Here is a 25,452-nt window from a genome sequence, read left to right as displayed (position 1 = left end):
TACTCTGTCGTGTAGGGTCACTATAAGTTGGAATCGATTCGACAGCAATGGGTTTTTTTTTTTTTAATTTCTGTTCAGCTGGGCACGCGGAGACTCTCAGCACATAATAAGGCTTGGTCAATCAGAAATTTCCGCCTGGGACTTCAGATCTTGGGACAGCAAAGAAAAAACATCAGGATAGTTATTATTCAAGACAGCAGCAGTGGAGTAGAGAATACAGTAAAGACAGTGTCAAGTACTGTGCCAGTTACTGTATCCCAACCAGATTGTTACTGTGGCATAACCTTGGCTGAGTTCTCTCTTACCTAGGTCTCCTTGGCTTCTGCCAGTTTTCCAAACTTGGTTCTTCAGCCTTCCCATTAATTATCATTCCAATAAATCTCATTTCTGTTCAAGTTTGTAATAAAGGCACTGACAGTTACAGAGTTTCTAAAAAGTAGACTACGAATAAATTTGTTGTAGTTGAACCATATTTTTAAACTTCTAGGGCAGTGCTATCTAATAGAATTTTCTGTAATGATGAAGATGTACTAGGTATGCGCCGTCTGATGCAGCAGCGACTAGCCACACGTGGCTATTGAGCAGTTGGGATATGGCGTGTGAGACTGAGGAACTGAAGTTTTAATTTCATTTAATTTTAAATTTATTGAGCAGTTCAGCTGTAGGGAATTCATTATCTTTTTTTTTTTTTTTATAATAACTTTTATTAAGCTTCAAGTGAACGTTTACAAATCCAATCAGTCTGTCACATATAAGTTTACATACATCTCACTCCCTACTCCCACTTACTCTTCCCGTCTTGAGTCAGCCCTTTCAGTCTCTCCTTTCTTGACAATTTTGCCGGCTTCCCTCTCTCTCTATCCTCCCATCCCCCCTCCAGACAAGAGTTGCCAACACAATCTCAAGTGTCCACCTGATATAATCAGCTCACTCTTCATCAGCGTCTCTCTCCCACCCGCTGACCAGTCCCTTTCATTTCTGATGAGTTGTCTTCGGGGATGGTTCCTGTCCTGTGTCAACTGAAGGTCTGGGGACCATGGCCGCTGGGATTCCTCCAGTCTCAGTCAGACCATTAAGTTTGGTCTTCTTATGAGAATTTGAATTCATTATCTTTTGTAAAACAAAGAATCACATCTTAGTTTAATAAGTTTGTAAGGTGGTTTTTCATATGTCAGAATAATTTAAGAAGTGAAATGGCACATATCTCTATCAATATTCCCCATTTAATAAATAAAATGAAGGACTTAATATTCAGGACAAAATTCGTTTAATATATTTTACCTTCTTTCTGGGAAAGAATTCCAGTTTATTATATAGATATACTTCTAGCTACAGTGATGAAAGGAAAACTTTTTCATACTTTGCCCAGAATTCCTATAAACAGACCAAGGCATGAAGTTGTAATATTAACAGTTGTGTTTTAAATTTAAGATGCTTTATTTTGTATCAGGATACAACAAAGGGATAAATATGTTAATCCTTGTTGTACCAAGGGCATACCTTGAATTTTCCTGATTATCAATCAGTAGTCTATCTTACGTATTAGATTACGAATATTTTGGCCATGTAAAGTAAAAGTATTCGGATAATTGCTTAGCTATAGAGTGATTTTGCAAATTTACCACTTCTTTGCTTTTAGTGGCATGTTGTTGTTGCTAGGTACTGTCGAGTCCGTTCTGACTCAGAGGGACCCTATGCACTACAGAAGAAACACCGCCCCATCCTGCGCCATCTTCACAATCGTTACACAGCCTCCGTGTCAATTCATCTTGTTGAGGGTCTTCCTTTTTTTGAGATGTTTGAAATCTTCTGTTCAGTTCTTTTACTTCATCATTTTTTCCTCTTGCTTTAGCTGTTCAACATTCAAGAGCAATTTTCAGAGTCTCTTCTGACATCCATTTTGATCTTTTCTTTCTTTCCTCTCTTTTTAATGACCCTTTGCTTTCTTCATGTATGATGCCCTTCCACAACTCTTCTGGTTTGCAGTCATCAGTGTTCAACTCGTCAAGTCTGTTCTTGAGTTGGTCCCTAAATTCACGTCAGATATACTTAAGGTCGTACTTTGGCCCTCATGGACTTCTAATTTTCTTCAGTTTCAACTTGAACTTGCATATGAGCAATTGATGATCTGTTCCACAGTCAGCCCCTGGCCTTGTTCTGACTGATGATATTGAGCTTTTCCACCATCTCTTTCCACAGATGTAGTCTGTTTGATTCCTATATATTCCATCTGGTGAGGTCCATGTGTATAGTTGCCATTTATGTTGATGAAAAAAGGCATTTGCAATGAAGAAGTCGGTGATCTTGCAAAAGTCTGTCATGCAATCTCCGGCATTGTTTCTATCACCAAGGCCATAGTTTCCAACTTCTGCTCCTTCTTTGTTTCCAGTTTTCACATGCCAATCACCAGTAATTATCAATGCACCCTGATTGCATGTTTGCTCAATTTCAGACTGTAGGAGCTGGTAAAAATCTTCAATTTCTTTGTCTTTGGCCTTAGTGGTTAGTGTGTAAATTTGAATAATAGGCATATTAACTGGTCTTCCTTGTAGGCATACGGATATTATCCTATCACTGACAGCTCTGTACATCAGGATAGACCTTGAAATGTTTTTTTTGACGATGAATACAGTGCCATTCCTCTTCAAGTTGTCATTCCTGGCATAGTAGACCGTATGATTGTCCAATTCAAAATGGCCATTACCATTCCATTTCAGCTTACTGATGCCTAGGATATTGATGTTTATGCATTCCATTTCATTTTTGATGATTTCCAATTTTCCTAGATTCATACATTGTAGATTCTGTGTTCCGATTATTAATGGATGTTTGCAGCTGTTTCTTCTCATTTTGAGTCGTGCCACATCAGCAAATGAAGGTCCTGAAAGCTTGACTCCATCCTTGTCCTTAAGGTGACCTCTACTTTGAGGAGGCAGCTCTTCTTCAGTCATCTTTTGAGTGCCTTCCAACCTGGAGGGCTCATCTTCTGGCACTGTATCAGACAACGTTGCACTGCTATTTATAAGGTTTTCACTGGCTAATTCTTTTCATAAGTAGACTGCCGGGTCCTTCTTCCTAGTCTTAGTCTGGAAGCTCAGCTGATACCTTTCTGCCATGGGCGACCCTGCTGGTATCTGAATACCGGTGACATAGCTTCCAGCATCACAGCAACACGCAAACCCCACAGTCTGACAGACTGACACACATGTAGAGTGTGACAAACTGACAGACATGTAGGGGATCTATTATGTAGATGCTTAATAAATTAAACTTCAGCCTGTGAAGGGAAGAAAAAGTGGTCTATTTACTGAGAAACAAAAGTGGACTTTATCTCATTGTTTTATCCTTAAAATATTTGTTTTCTTATCATTAGTAAGGAAGAGAACTAGATAGCAAACATGTATGTGATGATTTTAAATTAGTATGTTTATTTTAATTTTGGTCAACAAGTTATGGCATAATTACAGATTATTAGTAGATATATTCAGTATGTCAATATAATAATACTATAGTATAAAATCTCACTTATTGAGAAACTATTAATTCAGAATTTGTGGTCTTCTTAAAACACACTTCGACTTCAAATTCTTTAAAGGATGTGCATTGCTTTTATGATAAAGGCCAAATCTTAACCTGGCTGACAAAGACTTGAATGTGCCGGCCCTTGACTTTATCTCTAGTCTCATCTTGCATCATCCGTTTATACATTAATCCTTTTAACAAGTATTTATTGAGTACTTACCATGTATTTGCCACTGTTCTAAGAACCGGAGATATATTTATGAATAAAACCGATAAAACACCTTGACTTTACCTTCTCCTGGGGGTGAGGGAGCTGGATAATAAACAAATAAATATAAAGCAGAATAAGGGTGATTAGTGTGCTGGGGGTGAGGATGTAGAGAGGAATACCGTTTTATACAGCGTAGAAAGGGAGAGCCTTGTTGATAAGGTAATATTTGAGAAGAGATCTGAAGGAAGTGAAGAGAATGAGACATTCAGATATCTAGTTGAACAGCAAATGTTGGGAGGTAGGAATATGCTGGGCGCGCTTCATCAACAAGGAGTCCTAGGTAGCTAGAGTGAAGTAGATTGTGCTGGGGGAGAGTGGTACAAGATAAAGCCAGGGGATGGAGGGTGAGAAGCAGAATATGTAGTGACTGGTAGCATGTTAAGGACTTTGGCTTTCATTCTGAATGAGGTACAAAGCTAGCATAGAGTTTTGGGCAGACCAGAGATGTGTTGCCTTGAGTTTAAAAAAAATCACTCTGGTGAATGTGTAGTGAATAGGTGGTAGGAAGTAGAAGCAGGAGACAATTTAGATGATTGCAGTACTGCACATGAGATATACTGGTGGCGCTTGGTCTAAGTGACAGTGGTGGAAGTGCCAACTGGATTTGCTAATGGCTTGACTGTAGGACGTCAGAGAAAGAGAGGAATCAAGCATGACTCCAAAGATTTTGGCCAGAGCAGCTGGTAGAATGAAGGTGCCACTTATTGAAATGGGGGAAAAATATAGTAGGAGTAATTAGAGCTTTGATTTGGTAAGATGCCTGTTAATCATCCAAGTGGAGACTTTGTGTGTGTAGTTGGATGCATAAACCTGGAATTCAGGGCAGCAGTTGGGGCTGTAGTTATAATTTGGGAACTGTCTGTGTAGAGATGGTAATTATAGCTATAGGACTGGATGAGATCACCAACGGAGTGTGCATAGGGAAGAGGAGATGTTTATAAATGGAGGAGATGAGAAGGAAGCAGCAGAGGGGGCCGGAGAAGTAGGACAGTTCAGGTCGGAGGAGAGCCAAGTGAAAGTGGTACCCACGCTCCCTGTTGCTTTCTCTGGTCCAACCACACTAACTTTCACTCTATTTCATACTTGCCAAAGCTCCTTTTGACTCAGGAGCCCTTTGCCTTCTGTGCTCTCTGCATCCTTTATGTCTTAGATTAAGTGCAGATTGTTTCAAGATGTATTTCTTGATTCTGACTAGGCTGAGTTTCACTGTGCTTCTCTTTTGTAGCATTTATCACAATGTAAATATATAATGTTATACTTTTGTAATATTTGCCTCCTCCAAAAGATTGTATAAGCCCCAAGACTTGTCGGCTTGTGTACTGCTGTATTCCTAACATCTAACACAGTATGCATAGTTGGTGTATAATAATGAGGATGATCAGAAAATTTTAATGAATATTAACAGAATACAAGCTTGTGCTTTGTAAGCAAGTTCATTTTGAATAGATAGAAGAAATCTTGGGGGAAATATTTAAGATCATAATGAATAAAATTTCAAAACTGTAAAAGCATTATAATAGTTACAGATGTTATATTGAGTAAACCAATACCGAGTAAAGTCAAATTTCTAACATGCTCTAACATCGCATAATTTATTATATGTAAAATTAGTTCAAAATTCTTATGTTAATGAGTACATTACCAAGTATAAAACTTTCTGCCTTTTTGACTTTATTGTTACCTTACCTTAAAAAGATCCTACAATATAGGATCCCAGAATCCTTGATTACCTTAGAGATAATCTAGTAATATTTAATAACGCCAACTGTTGCAGCCAATATTCTAATTGTTTTACTTGTATAAATTAATTTCTTCCTCATGACAGTCCTATGTGATAGATATGTGCTGCAGTTACTCCATTTTACAGATGCAAAAACTGAGTAACAGAGAGGTAAAACAACTTACCTGAGGTAGGAAGTGACAGAGCTGTGAGTTGAGTTCAGGCAGTCAGATTGCAGAGCCCATACTTTTCATACCACCTTCTCATTTGGCACTTTGCAGTCTTTCCAGGGATACAGGTATCCCTGGACACCTTCAGTTTCTTCCTTGTAATAGACCAAAATCCTCTTAGATATTTCTCACCTTGGTTCTGGTTTAGTTCTCTAGAGTGGGGACTGCAACCCAGATTCTTTCCAGGCAGGCTAGGTATAAAGAAATAGTGATTTCAGGGTTTTTTTTTTTAAACTCATCTGTTGGCCATATTTAGTCTAATACCTTGTTTGTTTTAGATCAGTGCTAGCTAGCTTAATTTCCTTTTTTGTGTAATAAAGATGTATTAGAATGCAATATTATATGTCTCCGGTCGCTCTCTTTCCTCACCCCCTCGCCCCAGCCTAGAACACTGCGTGTTCTGGGACAAGCTGTCTGACCTTGTTGAGACTGGGTTTTCTCATCTGTGATTACCAGTTACCAGCTGCTGTAGAGTCGACTCAGACCCAGGGCAACCCCAATGTGCCAGAGTAGAACTGCTCCGTAGGGTTTTCAGTGGCTGATTTTTTAGTAGTTCACCAGATCTTTCTTCCGAGGTGCCTCTGGGTGGACTTGAACATTTTTATTGGCATCAGAGCATGTGAACCATTTGCATCACCCAGGACCTCCCATCTGTGTCTAAGGGGTGGTCATACCTACTTATTAGATTGACTTTAAGATTAAATTAAAATCATATAAGTAGTCTAAGTATTCAAAGAGAGGTGGCTGTTTTGTTATCTTTGTTGTATTTAAGAGTATGTATTTTTGGCATATTGCTTGCGTATAACTATATCTGAATTTGTTATCCTATTTCATGTATAACTGAATTATTTCCTTTCAGCTTTCAAATTAAGGAAGAAGTAACCCACCATGTTGAAATAACTTTTAGAGAAACTTTCTGTTTTTGTTTTTAGTGGTTCTTATCTCTGTCTTAAATGCGCTACTGTTTGATTTATAAGATCAAAGCTGTTTTCTTTGAAAGGTGACGATTAACATCAAGAATTATATTTTCAAGCTGTAAACATGTTGTCTTTTCTAATACTCTTATATAGGATGATCTCGTTTCTATTTTCAGCATTGCAGGGGGTCGGATACTCTCAGTGATAAAGACGCAGCTTATTAAAGGCCAGGACAGCAGGGATCCTTTCAGTAAGTCAGTAGAGGAAGTTGCTCAGGATTTGGATTTGAGGATTAAAAATATTATTGATTCTCAACAAGGAGATGTAGCTGTTCACACCACTGACATCAGCCCTGCACGGGTAATGAGCTTTTTATTTCATCGTCCTTCTTTACAAAACATCATCTCTTTTATTTACTGTAGAAATGGTTTTTTATTGCCACTTAAGTCAGAAGAATGTGTTTCCTGTGTTCAAAGATGTTGTTGAAAATTTACATTTTTTAACAGGATTATGTAGGATTATGGAGCCTCCATAAATCACAAAAACAACAACAACAAAACAGAATAGATCCTAATCCTAACTACAGTAGTATGGGGGAACTTGACTAGCATGTTTTTAGCCCTAGAATAGAATTCTGGAGTCTATGTTATGTTCCACTGATTGTGGTTTAATTACCCAAGTATCAAAAGCCCCTTTTCATTAGGTATGATTGTAATAGCCATATATGAAGAAAGACATTTGCTCTGTTTTTATTTATTATGTATTTGTTGGTCGATTGATTTCCTAGTCCTTGGGCAGCATTTTTAGCTATTTTTCTAAAATAATTCATGGTTTTAGTTTTACTTTCAAGGCAGGGCAAGGGGGCTTGTGGGGTGTTACCCCATATATTTCACATGTGTTAATAGCTCCTGAGACTAACTTGGCCCAAACGACAACCAGGTTACTACTGTAAGAGCATAGATCAAGAACTGGCACAGTTTCAGATAATTAAGAACACCAACCTTTCCCATTTCCTGATGCTTAATTTTGTTTTTAACCAAATCAGAAATATTTGAAACTTTAAATAGTCTAAGGAAGCATACAAACAAATAAAACTCAATGAAGTTGTTGTTATACAGTATAGAATTCTCTGGTATGGGGGGGTGCATTTTAAGGAGTGGTTTGTGATAGACAACTTGTTATAATTCCAGTGTAGCTGTGTGTTATAGTTCACCTGGTAGCCTAAGTCTGTCAAGTAGAGAAAGTAAGTGAAAATATTGGTGAAAGCTGAGAAAACCGGCCCAGGTAGAGCTGATGTCCCAGAAAGGGCAGCTTTGATATCTAGGCACAGTGTCCAGCAGCCGTATGCATTAGGCACTGTTCCTTACCTCTGTTTTACCAGTGAATTTAACTGCAGCAATGAGAGGTTAAGTGGCTTCCGCAGAGTTATGCAGCATACATAACTAATAAATTGAAAGTAAACCCAGCCAGATGCCTTCAGAGTTTGTGTCTCTTTTTCTGCACATCGCCTGGCTACTGGTATTCTTCCTCCTTTGCACACTTCTTAGATGTTAGCTTTCTCCTGGGTCCTCTTTAGTTTGACATAATTTTCTGGGAAACTTTGTATATACCCATATGTATTCTTATGCTGCTGAATATATATCTCTCTTACCTCTTATTAAGCTCTGGACCTGAATATCTAGTTGACTACTGGAAGTTTCTAGTTGGGTGTCCCAGAGATACCTCAAATGTAAAAGGTTCCCTTGTTTCTCCCCTTTCTTCCTAGCCTCCTAAATGTGGTCCATCTTCTATAATGAATACCCATGTATTCATAATTTGAAGTTTAGGAACAGTTGTAGATTTTTCCCTTTCCCTTCTTCCTCTGTCTAGTCACTAAGTTTCCAATTCTGCCCCCTTTTAATCTGCTTTTTCATTATCTTCACTGCCACTATCTTAGTTCAGATCTTCTTTTCTAACCTGGACTAGTACCGTCTCTTGTGAAATTATCTCCAGATTTGATAACATTCTTACCCTGGAATTTACTTCACACATTGCCTTCAGTACTTTTTCTGAAATCTAAATAGGATTATTCATATGAACCCAAGAGACAGAAAGGGCCACATAAACCAGAGGCTGCATCAGCCTGAGACCTGAAGAACTAGGTGGTGCCCAGCCACCACCAATGACTGCCCTGACAGGGAACACAACAAAGAGTTCCTGATGGAGCAGGAGAACAGTGGGGTGCAGAACTCAAATTCTAGGAAAAAGACCAGGCTTAATGGTCTGACTGAGACTAGAGGGACCCCAGAGGACATGGCCCCCAATTCTCTGTTAGTCTAAAACTAAAACCATTTCCAAAGCCAACTCTTCAGACAAAGATTAGACTGGATTGTAAGGCAGAAAATGATACTGGTGAGGAGGATACTTCTTAGTTCAAGTTGACACATGAGTCTAAGTGGGCAGCTCCTGTCCAGAGGCAAGATGGGAAGGCAGAGGGGGACGGGAGCTGGTTGAATGGACATGGGAAATACAGGGTAGAGAGGAGTAGTGTGCTGTCACATTGAAGAGCAACTAGCTTCACGTAACAATGTGTATATAAGTTTTTGTATGAGAAACTGACTTGAATTGTAAACTCTCATTTAAAACACAATTAAAAAAAGTATAAATAGAATTATTTGACTTTCTTGCTTAATAAAGAGATTTTTTTAACCCTGTAGCAGACTGGATCTGCTACAGTCTGAATTAAAAAAGGGCCCTGGTGATGAAGTGGTTAAGCACTTGGCTGCTAACCAAAAGGTTGGTGGCTTGAATCCACTAGCCCCCGTGCAGTAGAAAGATGTGGCAGTCTGCTCCCTTAAAGATTACAGCCTTGGAAACCATATGGCGCAGCTCTGCTGTGTCCAGTAGGGTCACTGTGAGTCAAAATTGACTAGATGGCAATGGGGTTTTTTTTTTTTTTTTGGTTTAGCAGACTGAGTGAAATCTCCATTTCTTTGTTTGATATACAAAGCTTTCGCAGGGTTATTTCACATGTTCCTTTTTACCCTGTTCTTCAGCCATGTCCCTGAAAGTGCATGTTCTCTCCTACCTCTGTGTTTCTTTTCTTCTGTGAAGCCGTCCTTGACTCTGAGTTAAATTGGTCACTCCCTGTTGTGTGGTTCCACTGTATCATGTGTGTATGTACCTCTCTTTGAAATAGCACTTAGCACTTTGTAGTACAATTATTTGGTTACTTGTTTATCATATCGAGTAGACTGTGGGTTCCTTGAAGGCAGTGGTATTCACCTTTGTAGCTAGTTTTAGACATAGTGCATTACTAAGTAGATACTTATTAATGATTATTGAATGAATGAAAGTCAACTAGCTTCTTTTAATTTTTGCATTTGATTAAATATTTACAATTATTGTGATGTTGGTATTCAGATCTCCAGAACCCCATCTCTCTTTTCAATAAATGAGAAAAAAATACACAGAGAAGTTAAATCATGAGACTGAGGTCGTAGTAGCTAAAACTTTCTGACTCAGAGCCTAGTGGTGTTTTAACCAGAATCCAAGGCCTTTCTTTGATGATACTATTTTCTGTATTTTTCTGTGCATCTAGAAAATTGATAAGGTTGCTTATAGTATGGCTTAAAAGAGAAATATTCACATGCCTTTATACAGGCTTCTCAGAGTTTATTTTCTATTACTTAAGCAATAGAGGAGAAAGGAGAGCAGTGGCACATGACATGGAAAAGTGTGACTGATAGACCCAGCTAGGGTGATTCTCACATTTACTTATTCTTTCTTCTAGCCAAAATCACATGCCATAAACCATGGCACAGCCTACTGTGGCAGAGAGACTGTGAAAACTTTACTAGTTCTTTTAGATGAAGAAGCTGCTGAAGCTCCTTCCAGAAACAAAGCAGAACTCTTATATGGTGATGAAAGTAGAGTTCGTTATAATGGAACTTCTATTCTTACCCTTTTCAGGTAAGTAATGTGGAAGCTATATGTATATACTTGTTTAGTCTGTAAAGAGAAATTTTTAAAAATACCTTTGATTACAGAAGAAACATAGGCTTATGGTAGGAAATTTGGAAACTGTGGGAACTATAGAATACTATAAAGAAAGAAAAATTAGTTAAAGAGAGATTGAGCTTTTGAATGTGAAGAAATTGTATGTGAGAATATATAGGTATTTTTTATTGAGAGTTTGTTTTTTACAATATTTATTTGCCTCTCTATGTGTCAAGAACCTTGCTAAATGCTTTCACATTTATTATCTCAGCCCTCACAAAAACGCTTTTTAATAATATCTCTTCCGGGCCACTTTATAAGTGAGTAATTGAGCACCTGAGAGAGAGATTAAGTAATTTGCCTAGGAGAGTGAAGTTAGCTAATAGCGAGTGTGTATTTCTCCAAAGCTTAAATTTGTGCTGGTATTATGTGTAAGACTTGATACTCTCCAGTTTTAATAACAGTTAGGTCAATAACAATTAAAAAAAAATTAGGTTGATGATATTTTAAATTATGTGATATATATGATTTAAATGTATATTACACATGTATAATATATATATTTTTTATAATATATATTATATAATATATATTTTAATTACACAATACCTTTACATATTTATGCAAACATTAAAACAGTTACAATAATAATTTTAAAATGTATTTTAGTGCATTGTGGAGAATTTTTATGAAACCATTCTGTTTGATCTTTTCTGTTTTCTATTTAAGCTACTTTTTAGAAATATGATTTTTGTCTAAAATTGTTCATGTCTATCTACGATTGCTCTAAGTACTCTCTCTTTTTTGTGCTTCACTTTTATGGCCTACATTCAACATTGTTATCTAATTCTTGAAGTTTCTTCTTCCCCAGCTTTCCATCATTGTTCTTTTCTACCTGTGGATGATACAATTCTTTACCACTCTAGCTCAGAAATACCGAATATTTTTCTACCAGTGAAAACTTCTGTTATCAATGTATATTTATTTATACCTGTGCTAAGCCCCAGAAAAAAAAAATCTAAGGAAAAAGGACTTTTCTTTTTTCTTCTTTTATTGTCTCTTACAAAGTTTACTTTTAGGTAGAAATATGAATGATTTTAACTTTTTCTCAGATTGAATTCTCCTGTTTTTTTTTAGAGAAAGTTATTTTCTGTTTATAGAACTCCTTTTAAACAAAACTAATTCCCAAATACACTTTAAAAATTTTTTTTTTTTTTTTTACTTCATCATGTTGTCAAACACATTTAAATTGTTTGCAGTTTGGATTCTACATTAGTGTTTCCAATTGTCACTATGCAGACTAGTACCAGTCCGAGGAGCCCTTCTGGCTCTTAACCAAAAGATTGGCAGTTCGAACTTACCAGCTACTCCTTGGAAACCCTATGTGGCAGTTCTGCTCGGTCCTGTGGGGTTGCTATGAGTCAGAATTGACTCGATGGCAATGGATTTGGATTTTGGAAACCCTTGTGGCATAGTGGTTAAGAGTTCCGTTGGTAACCAAAAGGTAGGCAGTTTGTATCCGCCAGGTGCTCTTTGGAAAACCTATGGGGCAGTTCTACTCTGTCCTATGATAAAGTTAATTTTTAATGGTCTGCATTGAAATGATCAAATTAAGGACAATGCAGAGTTTGAACATAGGTCAGTGTAAGGTGGTCAGCTCTTCTTCCTGAGGGAAACAAATCAAACTCATTGCCATCAAGTTGATTCTCACTCATAGTGACCCTATAGGACAGAGTAGAACTGCCCCAGAGGGTTCCCAAGGAGTGCCTGGTAGATTCAAACTGCCAACCTTTTTGTTAGCAGCCAAACTCTTAACTACTATGGCAACAGGCTTTCTTCCTTAGGAAAGATTTATTATTATATAATGGCCTTTTGAGTCAATGGGATTCAGAGTCTGGCTCTGTTAAGCCAAAAAGGAATTTACTGAGGAAGCCAGATTGTTCTGGCAGCACAGCTTCAGGGTCTTCTTTTCCATTGTGCCTTCTCTGACCCTCCTACTATGGAAATTATGGGTGAATACAGGTAGTCCCCAACTTGTGATGGGGTTCCTTTCTGATGACTCTGTTGTAAGTTGATTTTTACATAAGCCGAATACCTTTTTTTTCTTAGTTTTCATTATTATTGCCTTTTATTATCAGTATCTTTATAAATCTCATCATTATTTGTCTTTGGAGGTTGGAAACATTACTTATAAACTTACAGATATATTTTAATACATACATACATTAAAAAAACATGTAAATCATAAAATTTGCCCCAGTGATGAGGAAGAGTTGAATGGCCGTGGCATTTTGTCAGTTGCAGTAATAACTCCGTTTGTGGAAGATACCTGATTATCTCAATTATCCTGGGAATGGGGACGGTGTTTTTAGTCAGAAAATTAGAGAGTTGTCTATATGGTCCTTTTCTTTTTTTCTTTGTGTATCTCTTGGTAATATCTCACTGCTTCCCTCATCTGCCTATTAAATTTAGCAAAGTGATCAGCATTTGGGTCCATGTTTTTGAGTCACTGAAGCCCTTGATTTAGTGTAGAAAACTAAATATGACAGTGCTTTGAACAGTAAATCATGAAATTGAATATCTGTGAGTGAACATCTGAGAATGATAACACCAGCATTTTATGTAGGAAACAAAAGGATGGTGGGAAGTGTGGTTCTTTATAACTCGAATACGTTGTAAGTTAGGGGCTACCTGTACTTATATTCCTGCCGTAGCACTTGTCGTTGTCTATTTTGAATTTTAGCCATGTGGATGTCTTATTTTCTTTTCTTAAACTTCAGGATACCTGAATCCATGGTTGATGTATGAATCAACTTTTTATGCCTTATAATATCTTGTATATTATATTGCTTTATAAGAAGTAGAATCTCAAATATTTAGTGACTGAATTAACTAATCAAATTATTACTATTTAGAACTCTCAGAACACTTTTATTTAGTACTATAAACAACTAGGAGCCCTGACGGTGCAGTGGTTAAGTGTTCAGTTGCTAACTGAAAGGTCGGCATTTTGAACACACCAGCTCCTCTGTGGGAGAAAAGACCGGGTGATCTACTCCTGTAAAGATTTCAGCCTAAGAAATCCTATGGGGCAGTTCTGTTCTGTACCATAGGACTCCTATAGGGTCATTATGAGCTGGGATTGACTCAATGGCAAACAGCAATAACAACAATGTAAACAACTAAGTTATCTTTTAGCTGTACTTTTTTTTTTATTATTTTTTACTCGATGGCAAACAGCAATAACAACAATGTAAACAACTAAGTTATCTTTTAGCTGTACTTTTTTTTTTTTTTTGGTTAGGGAAGAAGGGGAGCTAGTTTAAAAGCTACTTTTATTCCTAAGTTTTTGCTTTTTTTGGGCTTAGATCTCCTACACAAGTGAATAATTCATCGATGAAACCCCTAAGAGAACGCATCCAGAAGTCAATGCAAGAGAAGAAAGTTAAGGTATAATTTAATGTGCTATTATGGAAATGATAAAATTGTTTTATTTCTAGAAGAAATATGTACAGGTGATCTGGATATTATAAATATACATTATACTTGCAACAACATGAATTAAATGGAAAATAAGTTATGACTATTGGCATGAAGAAACTTTCTTTTATATAACCTTGACCAATCTCTCTCTGGCTTATTCAATACCCACCCAAACCCACTGCCGTCGAGTCGATTCCGACTCATAGCGACCCTACAGGACAGAGTAGAACCGCCCCATAGGGTTTCCAAGGAGCGCCTCCTGGATTCAAACTGCTGACCTTTTGGTTAGCAGCTGTAGCTTTTAACCACTACGCCACCAGGGTTTGCTTTATTCAATATACTGAACCTAAAAGAAGGAGAGGAATAAGCACCTGGAGCCCTGGTGGTGCAGTGGGTAAGAGTTCAGGCTCCTAACCAAAAGGTCAGCAGTTCCTTAGAAACCCTATCGGGGAGTTCTACTCTGTCCTATGAGTAGAATCGCTATGAGTCGGAATCGACTTGACAGCAACAGGTTTTTTTTTATGGTAAGCGTTCAATAATATCTGTTGAATGAATGATAGAGAAAATAAAGAAGACATGGCTTTTTCATTTACATTTCCAGTATTTTAAACTGAATCTTGAGAGGCAAACTGTATAATTTAAAATCTGTTCCTGCTGAAGATATAATCGCAGAATATAATTAATTTGTAGATGGGGGGAACATTTCACATTTTCCATTGACTAGAGCTGTTGTTTATATTTTCATTTGGTTTGGACTAAGTTTTTCTGTCCTTATTAGAAACACTTATGCCTGTAAGTAGTCAGTAATGTGTTTATGCAATTGTATGAAATTTTTTTTGTTCTTATTTTTCAAATAGACTTGGTCTTAATCTCGTCATTTATTCAACATATAGTTATTGAGTACCTACTCCGTGCCAGACTCTGTTCTATGGTTGGGAATTCATTCATTCATTCAACAAAATTTTTATGTAAAATTTATAATAATTACCCTTAAATCAAGAGATGATTATTTACCATGATACAACTAAAAAGAGAACTCTAATGTATATGCTCTTTGTTTTCTCATTTGGAAATATAAACCTGATGAGCAGGGATTTTAATTATCACCTATTTTATCTACATACCTCAAACCCATTTAGCTTATTTATTAATGAGCCTTACCTTTCTATTTGCCATTAGTAGTTGTTAGTAATTAATGTCTGTGGAATACATCTTTGAGTTTTATAAAATTTTTCTGTGAATAAAATTTGTCAATTCTTTGTTATATTAAGTACTTATAGTCCAAGAACAAGGAACCCTGGTCGTGCAGTGGTTAAGCACTTGGCTGCTAACCAAAAGGTCAACGGTTTGAACCCACCAGTGGCTCTGTGGGAGAAAAGACCTGGTGATCTTCTCCCATGAAGATAACAACCTAGGAAAACCTATGGGGGCAGTTCTACTCTGTCCTCTAGAGTTGCTGTGAGTCAGAGCTGACTTGACGGTACACAGCAGAAACAGTTCCAGAACAAGATCTTTTTAAAAAACTTATCCTTTGAACTTGCAATAGAAACAAATGTAATGCGTGAGTTCTCTAATTTTCCCCTGCTGTGGGTATTGATAAACTTCTTAATATTTTGATTAAAAGATCATTGGAATATTTTGTTAGAACTAAGCAAATAAAAAATGATAAAAATCTATCTGTAGGATGAGAAAATCTTTATTAGGAAATGGTTAAGGGTCAACTAATTAATATAAAATACATGGACAAATTTAGAAAGTTTTAGAAGGTAGAAATCATCTAATCTGATCTCATTTGCAGATGAGGAAATCAAAACCCCAAGAAAGTACCTTATCCAAGATCTTATAAGTGCTTTGAAATATTTATGCCAGTGTACACAACCATGGTTAAATACCAGTAACATTATAATTACATTGTTTCCATTACTTAATAGTGGAGCTGGCTTAGTCTACATTGCTCTGAAGCAAAATGGCAATAGATAACTGAAGGCATTGGTGTTTATGATTATGTTTCACACACAGTACAGTTCAATTTAAAAAAGCAAGTGTGAAAATAACTAGTTTATCCTGGTATTCAACTGAACCAAGAAAATAGCCAGGCAGAGTACTTGTTGGAAATACAAAAAATGTTGCTAGTATTTACTACCAAAGTAACTATGGAAAAGTAGGCTAGCAGCTTATTACCTTGTTACTTTTTTATCTTTCGGTATACAGTTATTTTCTTTAGCCATGGAGAGAATGTATGATTTACACTTGAAGTGCTATTTTGGAAAAAGCATTTTAAAAGTAGAAAATAATAGAGAACTTAGAATTTTAGTGTTGTAGATGATGCTTATTTGTGAAATATCCATGCCATACTATATGGGGCAAATTAACTTTTCTTAGATTTTAGTTTCCTCATTTTTAAATGCAAATAGAGTCCTCCTGATTAGAAAATCCTATGAAATCACTTTGGAAACTGTTCATTAACATACTCATGTAAAGCCCTCAAGTTTTATTTCCTACTGTAGCTTATTAGGAAACGTACCTGTGATAATCAAATAAACGGCCCTATGAAGGAATTCTGAAGATTCTTCCTAAACCTTAATGGTTTTGGTAAAAATGCTTAGAGAATTTTTCCTCTCTACTCTTGCCCCCAATTTACAGGCACTTTATAAGCTATCTCAAGCATCTTTATACTTTTTCATTAAAAGCTTTTTCAAGAAGGAGTTTGTCCCCTTACATTCTTGTAATACAATAAACTTCAAAAGTTTGGCCAAGGAAAGAAACTGGAGATTTCAGAGTAAAGGGGCACAATGTGACTTAGCTCCTGACGCAGTTCTGGTTCCCAGATACCATAATAGTGAATTGACAGAATTTTGAGAATTATCTCCAATATTTCCAGAAGTAGAAGCTAACTAAATGTGTGTTCTTATTTTTAGTTTTTCTCTTTCCTGTCAGAGAAATAGTAGAAGTGATAACTGGATAGTAATGTGGATAAAACGTGGAAAATGAACCCTGGGGTTTACGCTCTGACAGAAGTGAAGGCTCTTAGTGCAACATACTGAATTGGGGAAATTATCCAAATGGACTCCCTCCCATTTGAATGAAGTTCAGTCCCGAACTAGATGGAGAGAACCCTCTAATAGTACGTATAATATATAATAAACTTTTAGGAGAGAATATGGAATCCAGAAGTTTCTTCAGACTGCAGATCTCCTCAGCTGAACCTGTACGCTTACCTCCACCTATCCTTAGGCTACAGAAAAAGAGGGATAACAGAAAATATAGCCTTCAAAATGTAACTCTGAGGAGAAAGTAAAATGCTCTTAGATAGGGAGGGAACCGAATCAAGAAGTTACTGCTATACCTGGAGACTTCTCTTTCTAACTAGAATATAGTAGGTCATGGCAGAATACCATTTCTGCTGCAGTAACAAAATAAGAGGCAGATAAATTGGGGAAAATATGGTTTTAAAATATAGGATAGTTATGGAAGCTATGGAAGCAAAGCAGCCAGATAAACTAAAAATCTGGAGAGGGCAAAATCCTTCTGAGGTGTGCAGCCTATTATTAGCCATTTATTTATTTTTTGTTAGTTTTGGGTGTGAGCTGAGAATTGGTGTTGGTCCATGCAAGAACTCTACTGAGGGAAAGAGAAACCAGCAAATCTTCTGAGTGTTTTGAGGAGCTGGCAACAATTCTGAAACTTCAGTTTCAGAATGCACACTTATTTTTAACCTAGGGCATATTTACTGAAATCAAGCTGTGTGGGGAGGCTAGGGAGCCTCGATACAGTAGACTAAAATCGCACGTGATCTTGTGGTATTTAGAAGACGAGGCTGTGCTTGAGGAGTGGGACCTGCCTCAAACAGGTGGCTGTTCTCCTCAGAATATTTGCTACATTTGTATATAATTATGAGGTTCAAATATGTGAGAAAAGTGAGGTGGAATTGGAGGCCAAAGAGCAAAGGCACACTGAATCCCTCTTCCCCTCACTATCACCACGCCCACCCCCTACCCCCCACACACACTTTCAAGGCAGAGGCTGTAGAGATCCACAGGCTCAGTTGAAAGCTGGGTAGGTACATAACCTGAGGAAGAGGTATGTACCCAGAAATTGAATGGGGGTTGTGAAAACTGCAATCCAGCCCTTATCAAGCTGCATCCTGACTGCATTGATGTTATTAGCCATTCAGTCTGTCTGCCTGAGAAAAGGGGAACCCTTCCTGGTGGAAGATATCATCTGGAGCCTCTACATTTCCTTTATACACAATGTGCAACATGAAAGAAAATATACTAAATGTGAAAAGATGCAGTAAGATTTGTCTTGTAAGTAAAGGAAGCAGACTCAACAAAAGATCCAGATATTGGAATTAGCTGGCAAGGAATTAATTTTGTTTTTTTTGTTAACATGTTAAAGAAATTAGAAGAAAGAATGAATAAAATAGATGAATAATTGAGAAATTCAAAAAGGTAATAGAAATCCATAAAAAAGAACCAGATAGATATTTGAGAACTGTAAAAACATATAAAATCAAGAACTTTTTGGGTGGATTTAACAGCAGACTGGATATAGCATTAGGCAGGATGCATGGACTTAAAGACAGGGCATTTGAAAAATTTCCAAACTGTATAAAGGTGAGACTGAAGGCTGAAAGAAGAGAATACCAGAAAGATGCTTACTTGTGTTTCATTAAGTACGCAAAGGCATTTAACTGTGTGGATCGTAACAAATTATGTGTAACATTGCAAAGAATGGGAATTCCCAGACACTTCATTGCACTCATGAGGAACCTGTACGTAGATCAAGAGGCAGACGCTTGAAAAAAACAAGGGGATACTGAGTGATTTAAAGTCAGGAAAGTTGTGCGTCAGGGTTGTATCCTTTCACCATACCTATTCAATCTTTATGCTAAGCAAATAATCCAAGAAGCTGGACTATATGTAGAAGAATGGGGCATCAGGATTGGTGGAAGCCTCATTAACAACCTGTGTTATGCAGATGACACAACCTTGTTTGCTGAAAGTGAAGAGGACTTGAAGCACTTACTGATGATCAAAGACCACAGCCTTCAGTATGGATTACACCTCAACATGAAGAAAACAAAAATCCTCACAACTGGACCAATAAGACACATCATGATAAATGGAGAAAAGATTGAAGTTGTCAAGGATTTCATTTTACTTGGGTCCACAATCGACATCCATGGAAGCAGCAGTCAAGAAATCAAAAGACTCATTGCACTGGGCAAATGTGCTGCAAAAGACCTCTTTAAAGTGTTGAAAAGCAAAGATGTCACCTTGAAGACTAAGGTGCGCCTGACCCAAGCCGTGGTATTTTCAGTAGGATATTCATGCAAAAGCTGGACAATAAGGAAGGAAGACAAGAAGAATTGGTGCCTTTGAATTGTGTTGGCGAAGAATATTGAATATACAATGGACTGTAAAAACAGCAGACAAATCTGTCTTGGAAGAAGCAAACCAGAATGCTTCTTAGAAGCAAGGATGGCGAGACTACATCTTACATAGGACATGTCAAGAGAAATCAGTCTCTGGAGAAGGACATCATGCTTGGTAAAGTATAGGATCGACAAACAAAAGGAAGACCCTCAACGAGATGGATTGATACAGTGGCTGGAACAGTGGGCTCAAGCACACCAACAATTGTAGGTGTGGCAAAGGACCAGGCAGTGTTTTGTTCTGTGGTACATAGGGTCACTATGAGTCGGAACTGACTTGATGGTGCCTAAGAACAACAGCGAAAAATGGGAAAGCAAAAGAGAAGGACAGCACACACACAAAGGTCTAATATATGGCTAATTGGAGTTCCAGAAGGAGTGGAGAGAATACAGTAGAAACAATATTTAAAAAGATAATGGTTGTGGGCGGAGCCAAGATGGTGGAATAGACAGATGCTTCCAGCGAGCCCTCTTTACAACAAAGACCCGAAGAAACAAGTGAAATGAGTATATTTGTGACAAGCTGGGAGCCCTGAGCATCAAAGGCAAGCTTAGACAACGAACTGAGGGGCAGGGGGAGGAAGAGACCGTTCAGAAGCAGAGGAGTTACCGGACCTGAATCGCGGGGAGCCCTCAGGCACCATTCCTGGCGTGGTGGCGGTGGCTGTGGCGGTGGTGGTGGCAGGTGTAGCGTTCGGCCACAGTTTCCTCAGGAAGAAGCAGCCAGCCACATAGCCTACTCACACCTCTGGAACCTGAGGAGAACGGGGCTCTTGGCAAAAGCTAAGTACTTGTGTATATTTTACCGCACCCCCCACACCCCCAAGCTGGCTTCAGCGGCTGAATCCCTGGGCCTGAGATAGACCCTGGTGAGCACCTAGAGCCATCCTCCTGGCCCTGGGGAAGGAAAAAATTTGCAACTGCGGGGAAAAGGTAATTTGCTAGCTCCAATACCCGGGGGAGCTCAGGATAGAAGCAGCTTCTGTCCAAGAATAAACTGTCCATGGACCTTGAGTACCTTTCCCTTCCGCATGGACCTGTGTGGGCCTATGTTGGGAGAATAGGCCCTTGTTGGCAGACTCTAACCATTTCAGCTGTGCGGTGGAGAGGGGTGCTTGACGTTTGGCATTGCTTTGCCTGTTAAACAAGGTCCTTACCTACCCACATCAGGGACCTAAGGACTGGTACCTCTACTAAGGTCACCCAGCCACCCACGACAAGGGTCCAGAGATAACTGGTACCTCCCAGTCCATACAACCAAAAACATTGGGTGCCCATGGTCCCTCTGCAGAACCCACCCAACAACATGCCCTAGGGAACAGAGATGCATTTTCCTCAGAGACACTTGGGGGTCAGTTCTTAGCCCCCCTGCCTTGTTCAGAGCATGACCCCCTGCTGAAACCAGGTACCAGTATATACGCCAACCACCCCGGCCCCTCTAAGACTGTAGGACAGAGCCCGTACGACACACTTGATGATCAGCTACCTGGAAACCTGAGCTGAATTCCTACAAGAAAACTGAATGGATTCCTAGACTGATATACCTGGTAACAGCTCTAGCCAGCTGGGGACAGGACACCAGAGCTCCAAAGGTGAAAATAAGCTAGCTCACTCAAGCAACCCATAGGGATATACCAAAACAAAACAAAGCAAGGAGCTACGACACAGTAAGCAAGCATAAACTAATACAATAACTTATAGATGGCTCAGAGACAACAGTCAATATCAAGTCACATAAAGAAACAGACCATGATCACCTCAACAGGCTCTCAAAACAAAGAATCCAGGGATCTTTTAGATGAAAGTGCATTCCTGGAATTACCAGATACAGAATACAAAAGTTTAATATACAGAACCCTTCAAGACATCAGGAAGGAAATGAAGCAATACACAGAAGAAGCCAAGGAACACACAGATGAAGCAACTAAAGAAATTAGAAAGATTATTCAGGAACATAATGAAAAGTTTAATAAGCTGGAAAAATCCATAGAGAGACAAAAAACAAATCAAACCCACTGCTATGAATCGATTCCAACTCATAGCGACTGTATAGACCGACAGCAATCAGAAATTCAGAAGATTAACAATAAAATTACAGATTTAGAGAATAGAAAGTCAGGGGAGCAGAATGGACCAAGTAGAAGCTAGAATTTCTGAACAAGAAGATAAATCACTTGGCACTAATATATGTGAAGAAAAATCAGATAAAAGAATTTTAAAAAAATGAAGAAATCTTAAGAATCGTGTGGGACTCTACCCAAAGAAATAACCTACGAATGATTGGAGTACCAGAACAGGGAGGGATAACAGAAAATACAGAGCCAATTGTTGAAGATTTGTGGGCAGGAAACTTCCCTGATATTGTGAAAGATGAAAAGATACCTATCGAAGATGCTCATCGAACTCCACATAAGGTAGATGTTAAAAGAAAGTCACCAAGACATATTATAATCAAACTTGCCAAAACCAAAGATAAAGAGAGAATTATAAGAGCAGCGAGGGATAAATGAAAAGTCACCTACAAAGGAGAGCCAATAAGAATAAGCTCAGACTACTCGGCAGAAACCATTCAGGCAAGAAGGCAATGGGATGACATATTTAAAAAATTGAAGGAAAAAAATTGCCTGCCAAGAAGCATATATCCATCAAAACTGTCTCTTAAATATGAATTAAGACGTTTCCAGATAAGCACAAGTTGAGGCAATTTGTGAAAACCAAACCAAAACTGCAAGAAATACTAAAGGGAGTTCTTTGGTTTGAAAATCAATAATATCAGGTGTCAACCCAAGACTAGAACACTGGGCAGAGCAACCAGAAGTCAACCCAGACAGGGAAATCCAAAAAAACAAAGCAAGATTTAAAAAAAAAAAAGCCCAACACAGGGTAACAGTGATGTTATTATATAAAAGAAGACAACATTAGAATAATAAAGAGGGACTAAGAAATGTAATCATACACCTTCCATATGGAGAGGAAGATAGGGCGATATAAAGAAATTAAAAGTATGTTTTAAATTTAGAAAAATAGGGGTAAATAATAAGGTAACCACAAAGGAGATAAACTATCCTACTCATCAAAATAAAATACAAGGGAAAAATAGAGACTCAGCTGAAACAAAATCAACAACAAAAAATATGAGGAAAGGACAATATATAAAGATAATCTACTCAGCATATAAAATCAAGTGGGTGAAAGAAACTGTCAACACACAAAAAAAGATATAAAAATGATAGCACTAAATTCATACCTATCCATAATTACCCTGAATGTAAATGGACTAAATGCACCAATAAAGAGACAGAGAGTGGCAGAATGGATTAAAAAACAAGATCTGTCTATATGCTGCCTACAAGAGACACACCTTAGACTTAGAGACACAAACTAAAACTCAAAGGATGGAAAAAAGTATATCAAGCAAACAACAATCAAAAAAGAGCAGGAGTGGCAATATTAATTTCTGACAAAATGGACTTTAAAGTTAAATCCATCAGAATGGATAAGGAAGGACATTATATAATGATTAAAGGGACAATACACCAAGAAGATATAACCATATTAAATATTTATGCACCCAATGACAGGGCTGCAAGATACATAAAATACTCTATCACCCTTGAAAAGTGAGATAGACAGCTCCACAATAATAGTAGGAGACTTCAACACACTGCTTTCGGTGAAGGACAGGACATCCAGAAAGAAGCTCCATGAAGACATGGAAGATCTAAATGCCACAATCAACCAACTTTACCTCGTGGACATATGCAGAACACTTCACCCAACAACAACCAACTATACTTCCTTTTCTAGTGCACACGGAACATTCTCTAGAATAGATCACAGATTAGGTCATAAAGCAAGCCTTAGCAGAATCCAAAACATTGAAATATTACAAAGCATTTTCTCTGACCATGAGGGCATAAAAGTGGAAATCAATAACGGAAAAAGCAGGGAAAAGAAATCAAACACTTGGAAACCAAACAATTCCCTGCTCAAAAAATACTGGATTATGGAAGACATTAAGGATGGAATAAAGAAATTCATAGAATCCAATAAGAATGAAAACAATTCCTATCAGAACCTTTGGGGTACGGCAAAAGCGGTGCTCAGAGACCAATTTTTATCAATAAATGCACACATCCATAAAGAATAAAGGGCTTAAATCAAAGAATTATCCCTACAACTTGAACAAATAGAGAGCAACAAAAGAAACCCACAGGCACCAGAAGAAAACAAATAATAAAAGTTAGAGCTGAACTTAATGAAATAGAAAACAGAAAAACAATTGGAAGAATTAACAAGACCAAAAGCTGGTTTTTTGAAAAAATCAAAATTGATAAACCACTGGCCAAACTGACAAAAGAAAAACAGGAGAGGAAGCAAATAACCCGAATAAGAAATGAGAGGGGTGATATTACAACACACCCAGCTGAAATTAAAAGAAGCATATCAGATAACTATGAAAAACTATACTCAAAGAAATTTGGAAACCTAGAAGTGGATGAATTCCTAGAAACACACTACCTCCCTAAACTAACACAAACAGAGGTAGAACAACTAAATAGACCCGTAACAAAAGAAGAGATTGAGAAGGTAATCAAAAAACTCCCAGCAAAAAAAACGCCCTGATCTGGAGGGTTTCACTGCAGAGTTCTACCAAACTTTCAGAGAAGAGTTAACACCACTACTCCTAAAGGTATTTCAGAGCATAGAAAAAGATGTAATACTACCAAACCCATTCTATGGAGCCACCATATCCCTGATACCAAAACCAGGTAAAGACGCCACAAGAAAAGAAAATTATAGACCTATAAAAAAAAAAAACAACCTATATCCCTCATGAATTTAGATGCAAAAATCCTCAACAAAATTCTAGCCAATAGAATTGAACAACATATCAAAAAAGTAATTCAACATGACCAAGTGGGATTCATACCAGGTATGCAGGGATGATTCAACATTAGAAAAACAATTAATGTAATCCACCACATAAATAAAACAAGACAAGAATCACATGATTTTATCAATTGATGCAGAAAAGGTATTTGACAAAGTTCAACACTCATTCATGATAAAACCTCTAAGCAAAATAGGAATAGAAGGAAAATTCCTGAACATAATAAAGGGCATTTATACAAAGCCAATAGCCAACATTACCCTAAATGGTGAAAGCCTGAAAGCATTCTGCTTGAGATTGGGAACTAGACAAGGATGCCCTTTATTACCACTCTTATTCAACACTGTGCTGAAAGTCCTAGCCAGAGCAATTAGGCTAGATAAAGAAATAAAGGTCATCCAGTTTGGGAAGGAAGAAGTAAAAGTGTCTCTCTTTGCAGATGGCATGATCTTATACACAGAAAACCCTAAGGAATCCTCCAGAAAATTACTGAAACTAATAGAAGAATTCAGCAGAGCATCGGGATACAAGATAAACATACAAAAATCAGTTGGATTTCTCTACGCCAACAAAAAGATCATTGAAGAGGAAATCACCAAACCAGTGCCATTTACAGTAGCCCCCAAGAAAATATAATACTTAGGAATAAATCTTACCAGAGTTGTAAAAGACTTATACAAAGAAAACTACAGTAAGTACACTTCTGCAAGAAACCAAAAGAGACTTACCTAAGTGGAAAACATACCTTGCTCGTTGGTCAAATGCTCATGGATAGGAAGACTTAACATAAAAATATCTATTCTACTAAAAGCGATCTATACATTTAATGCAATTCCGATCCAAATCCCAACGACGTTCTTTAATGAGATGGAGAAACAAATCACGAACTTCATATGGAAGGGAAAGAGGCCCCGGATAATTAAGGCATTACTGAAAAAGAAGAACAAAATGGGAGGCCTTACTTTACCTGATTTTAGAACCTATTATACCGCCACAGTAG

The 25,452-nt window shown here is 37.6% G+C and overlaps 1 protein-coding gene across 8 annotated transcripts in view; it reads left to right on the top strand.

The window, feature by feature from the left end:
* Positions 1–25,452, top strand: part of PARPBP (PARP1 binding protein) — an 89,610-nt gene that overhangs the window by 48,495 nt on the left and 15,663 nt on the right. For 7 of the 8 annotated variants that reach the window (XR_002783637.2, XR_002783636.2, XM_023538909.2 and 4 more), the window contains 3 exons: positions 6,837–7,020; positions 10,433–10,611; positions 14,007–14,088. Coding sequence is in view for 6 of the 8 variants with exons in the window: in XM_023538909.2 (XP_023394677.1) it covers positions 6,837–7,020; positions 10,433–10,611; positions 14,007–14,088 (445 nt within the window). In the remaining 2 variants the exon portion in view is untranslated. Of the gene's footprint in view, positions 1–6,836; positions 7,021–10,432; positions 10,612–14,006; positions 14,089–17,039; positions 18,448–25,452 lie in introns of those variants that run through there. The other variant, XM_064283684.1, reaches the window with a different exon arrangement.

Source organism: Loxodonta africana, chromosome 4 (assembly GCF_030014295.1).
Source record: "Loxodonta africana isolate mLoxAfr1 chromosome 4, mLoxAfr1.hap2, whole genome shotgun sequence".
Classification (NCBI taxonomy): domain Eukaryota; kingdom Metazoa; phylum Chordata; class Mammalia; order Proboscidea; family Elephantidae; genus Loxodonta; species Loxodonta africana.
This window is presented reverse-complemented; position numbering and strand designations above follow the sequence as displayed.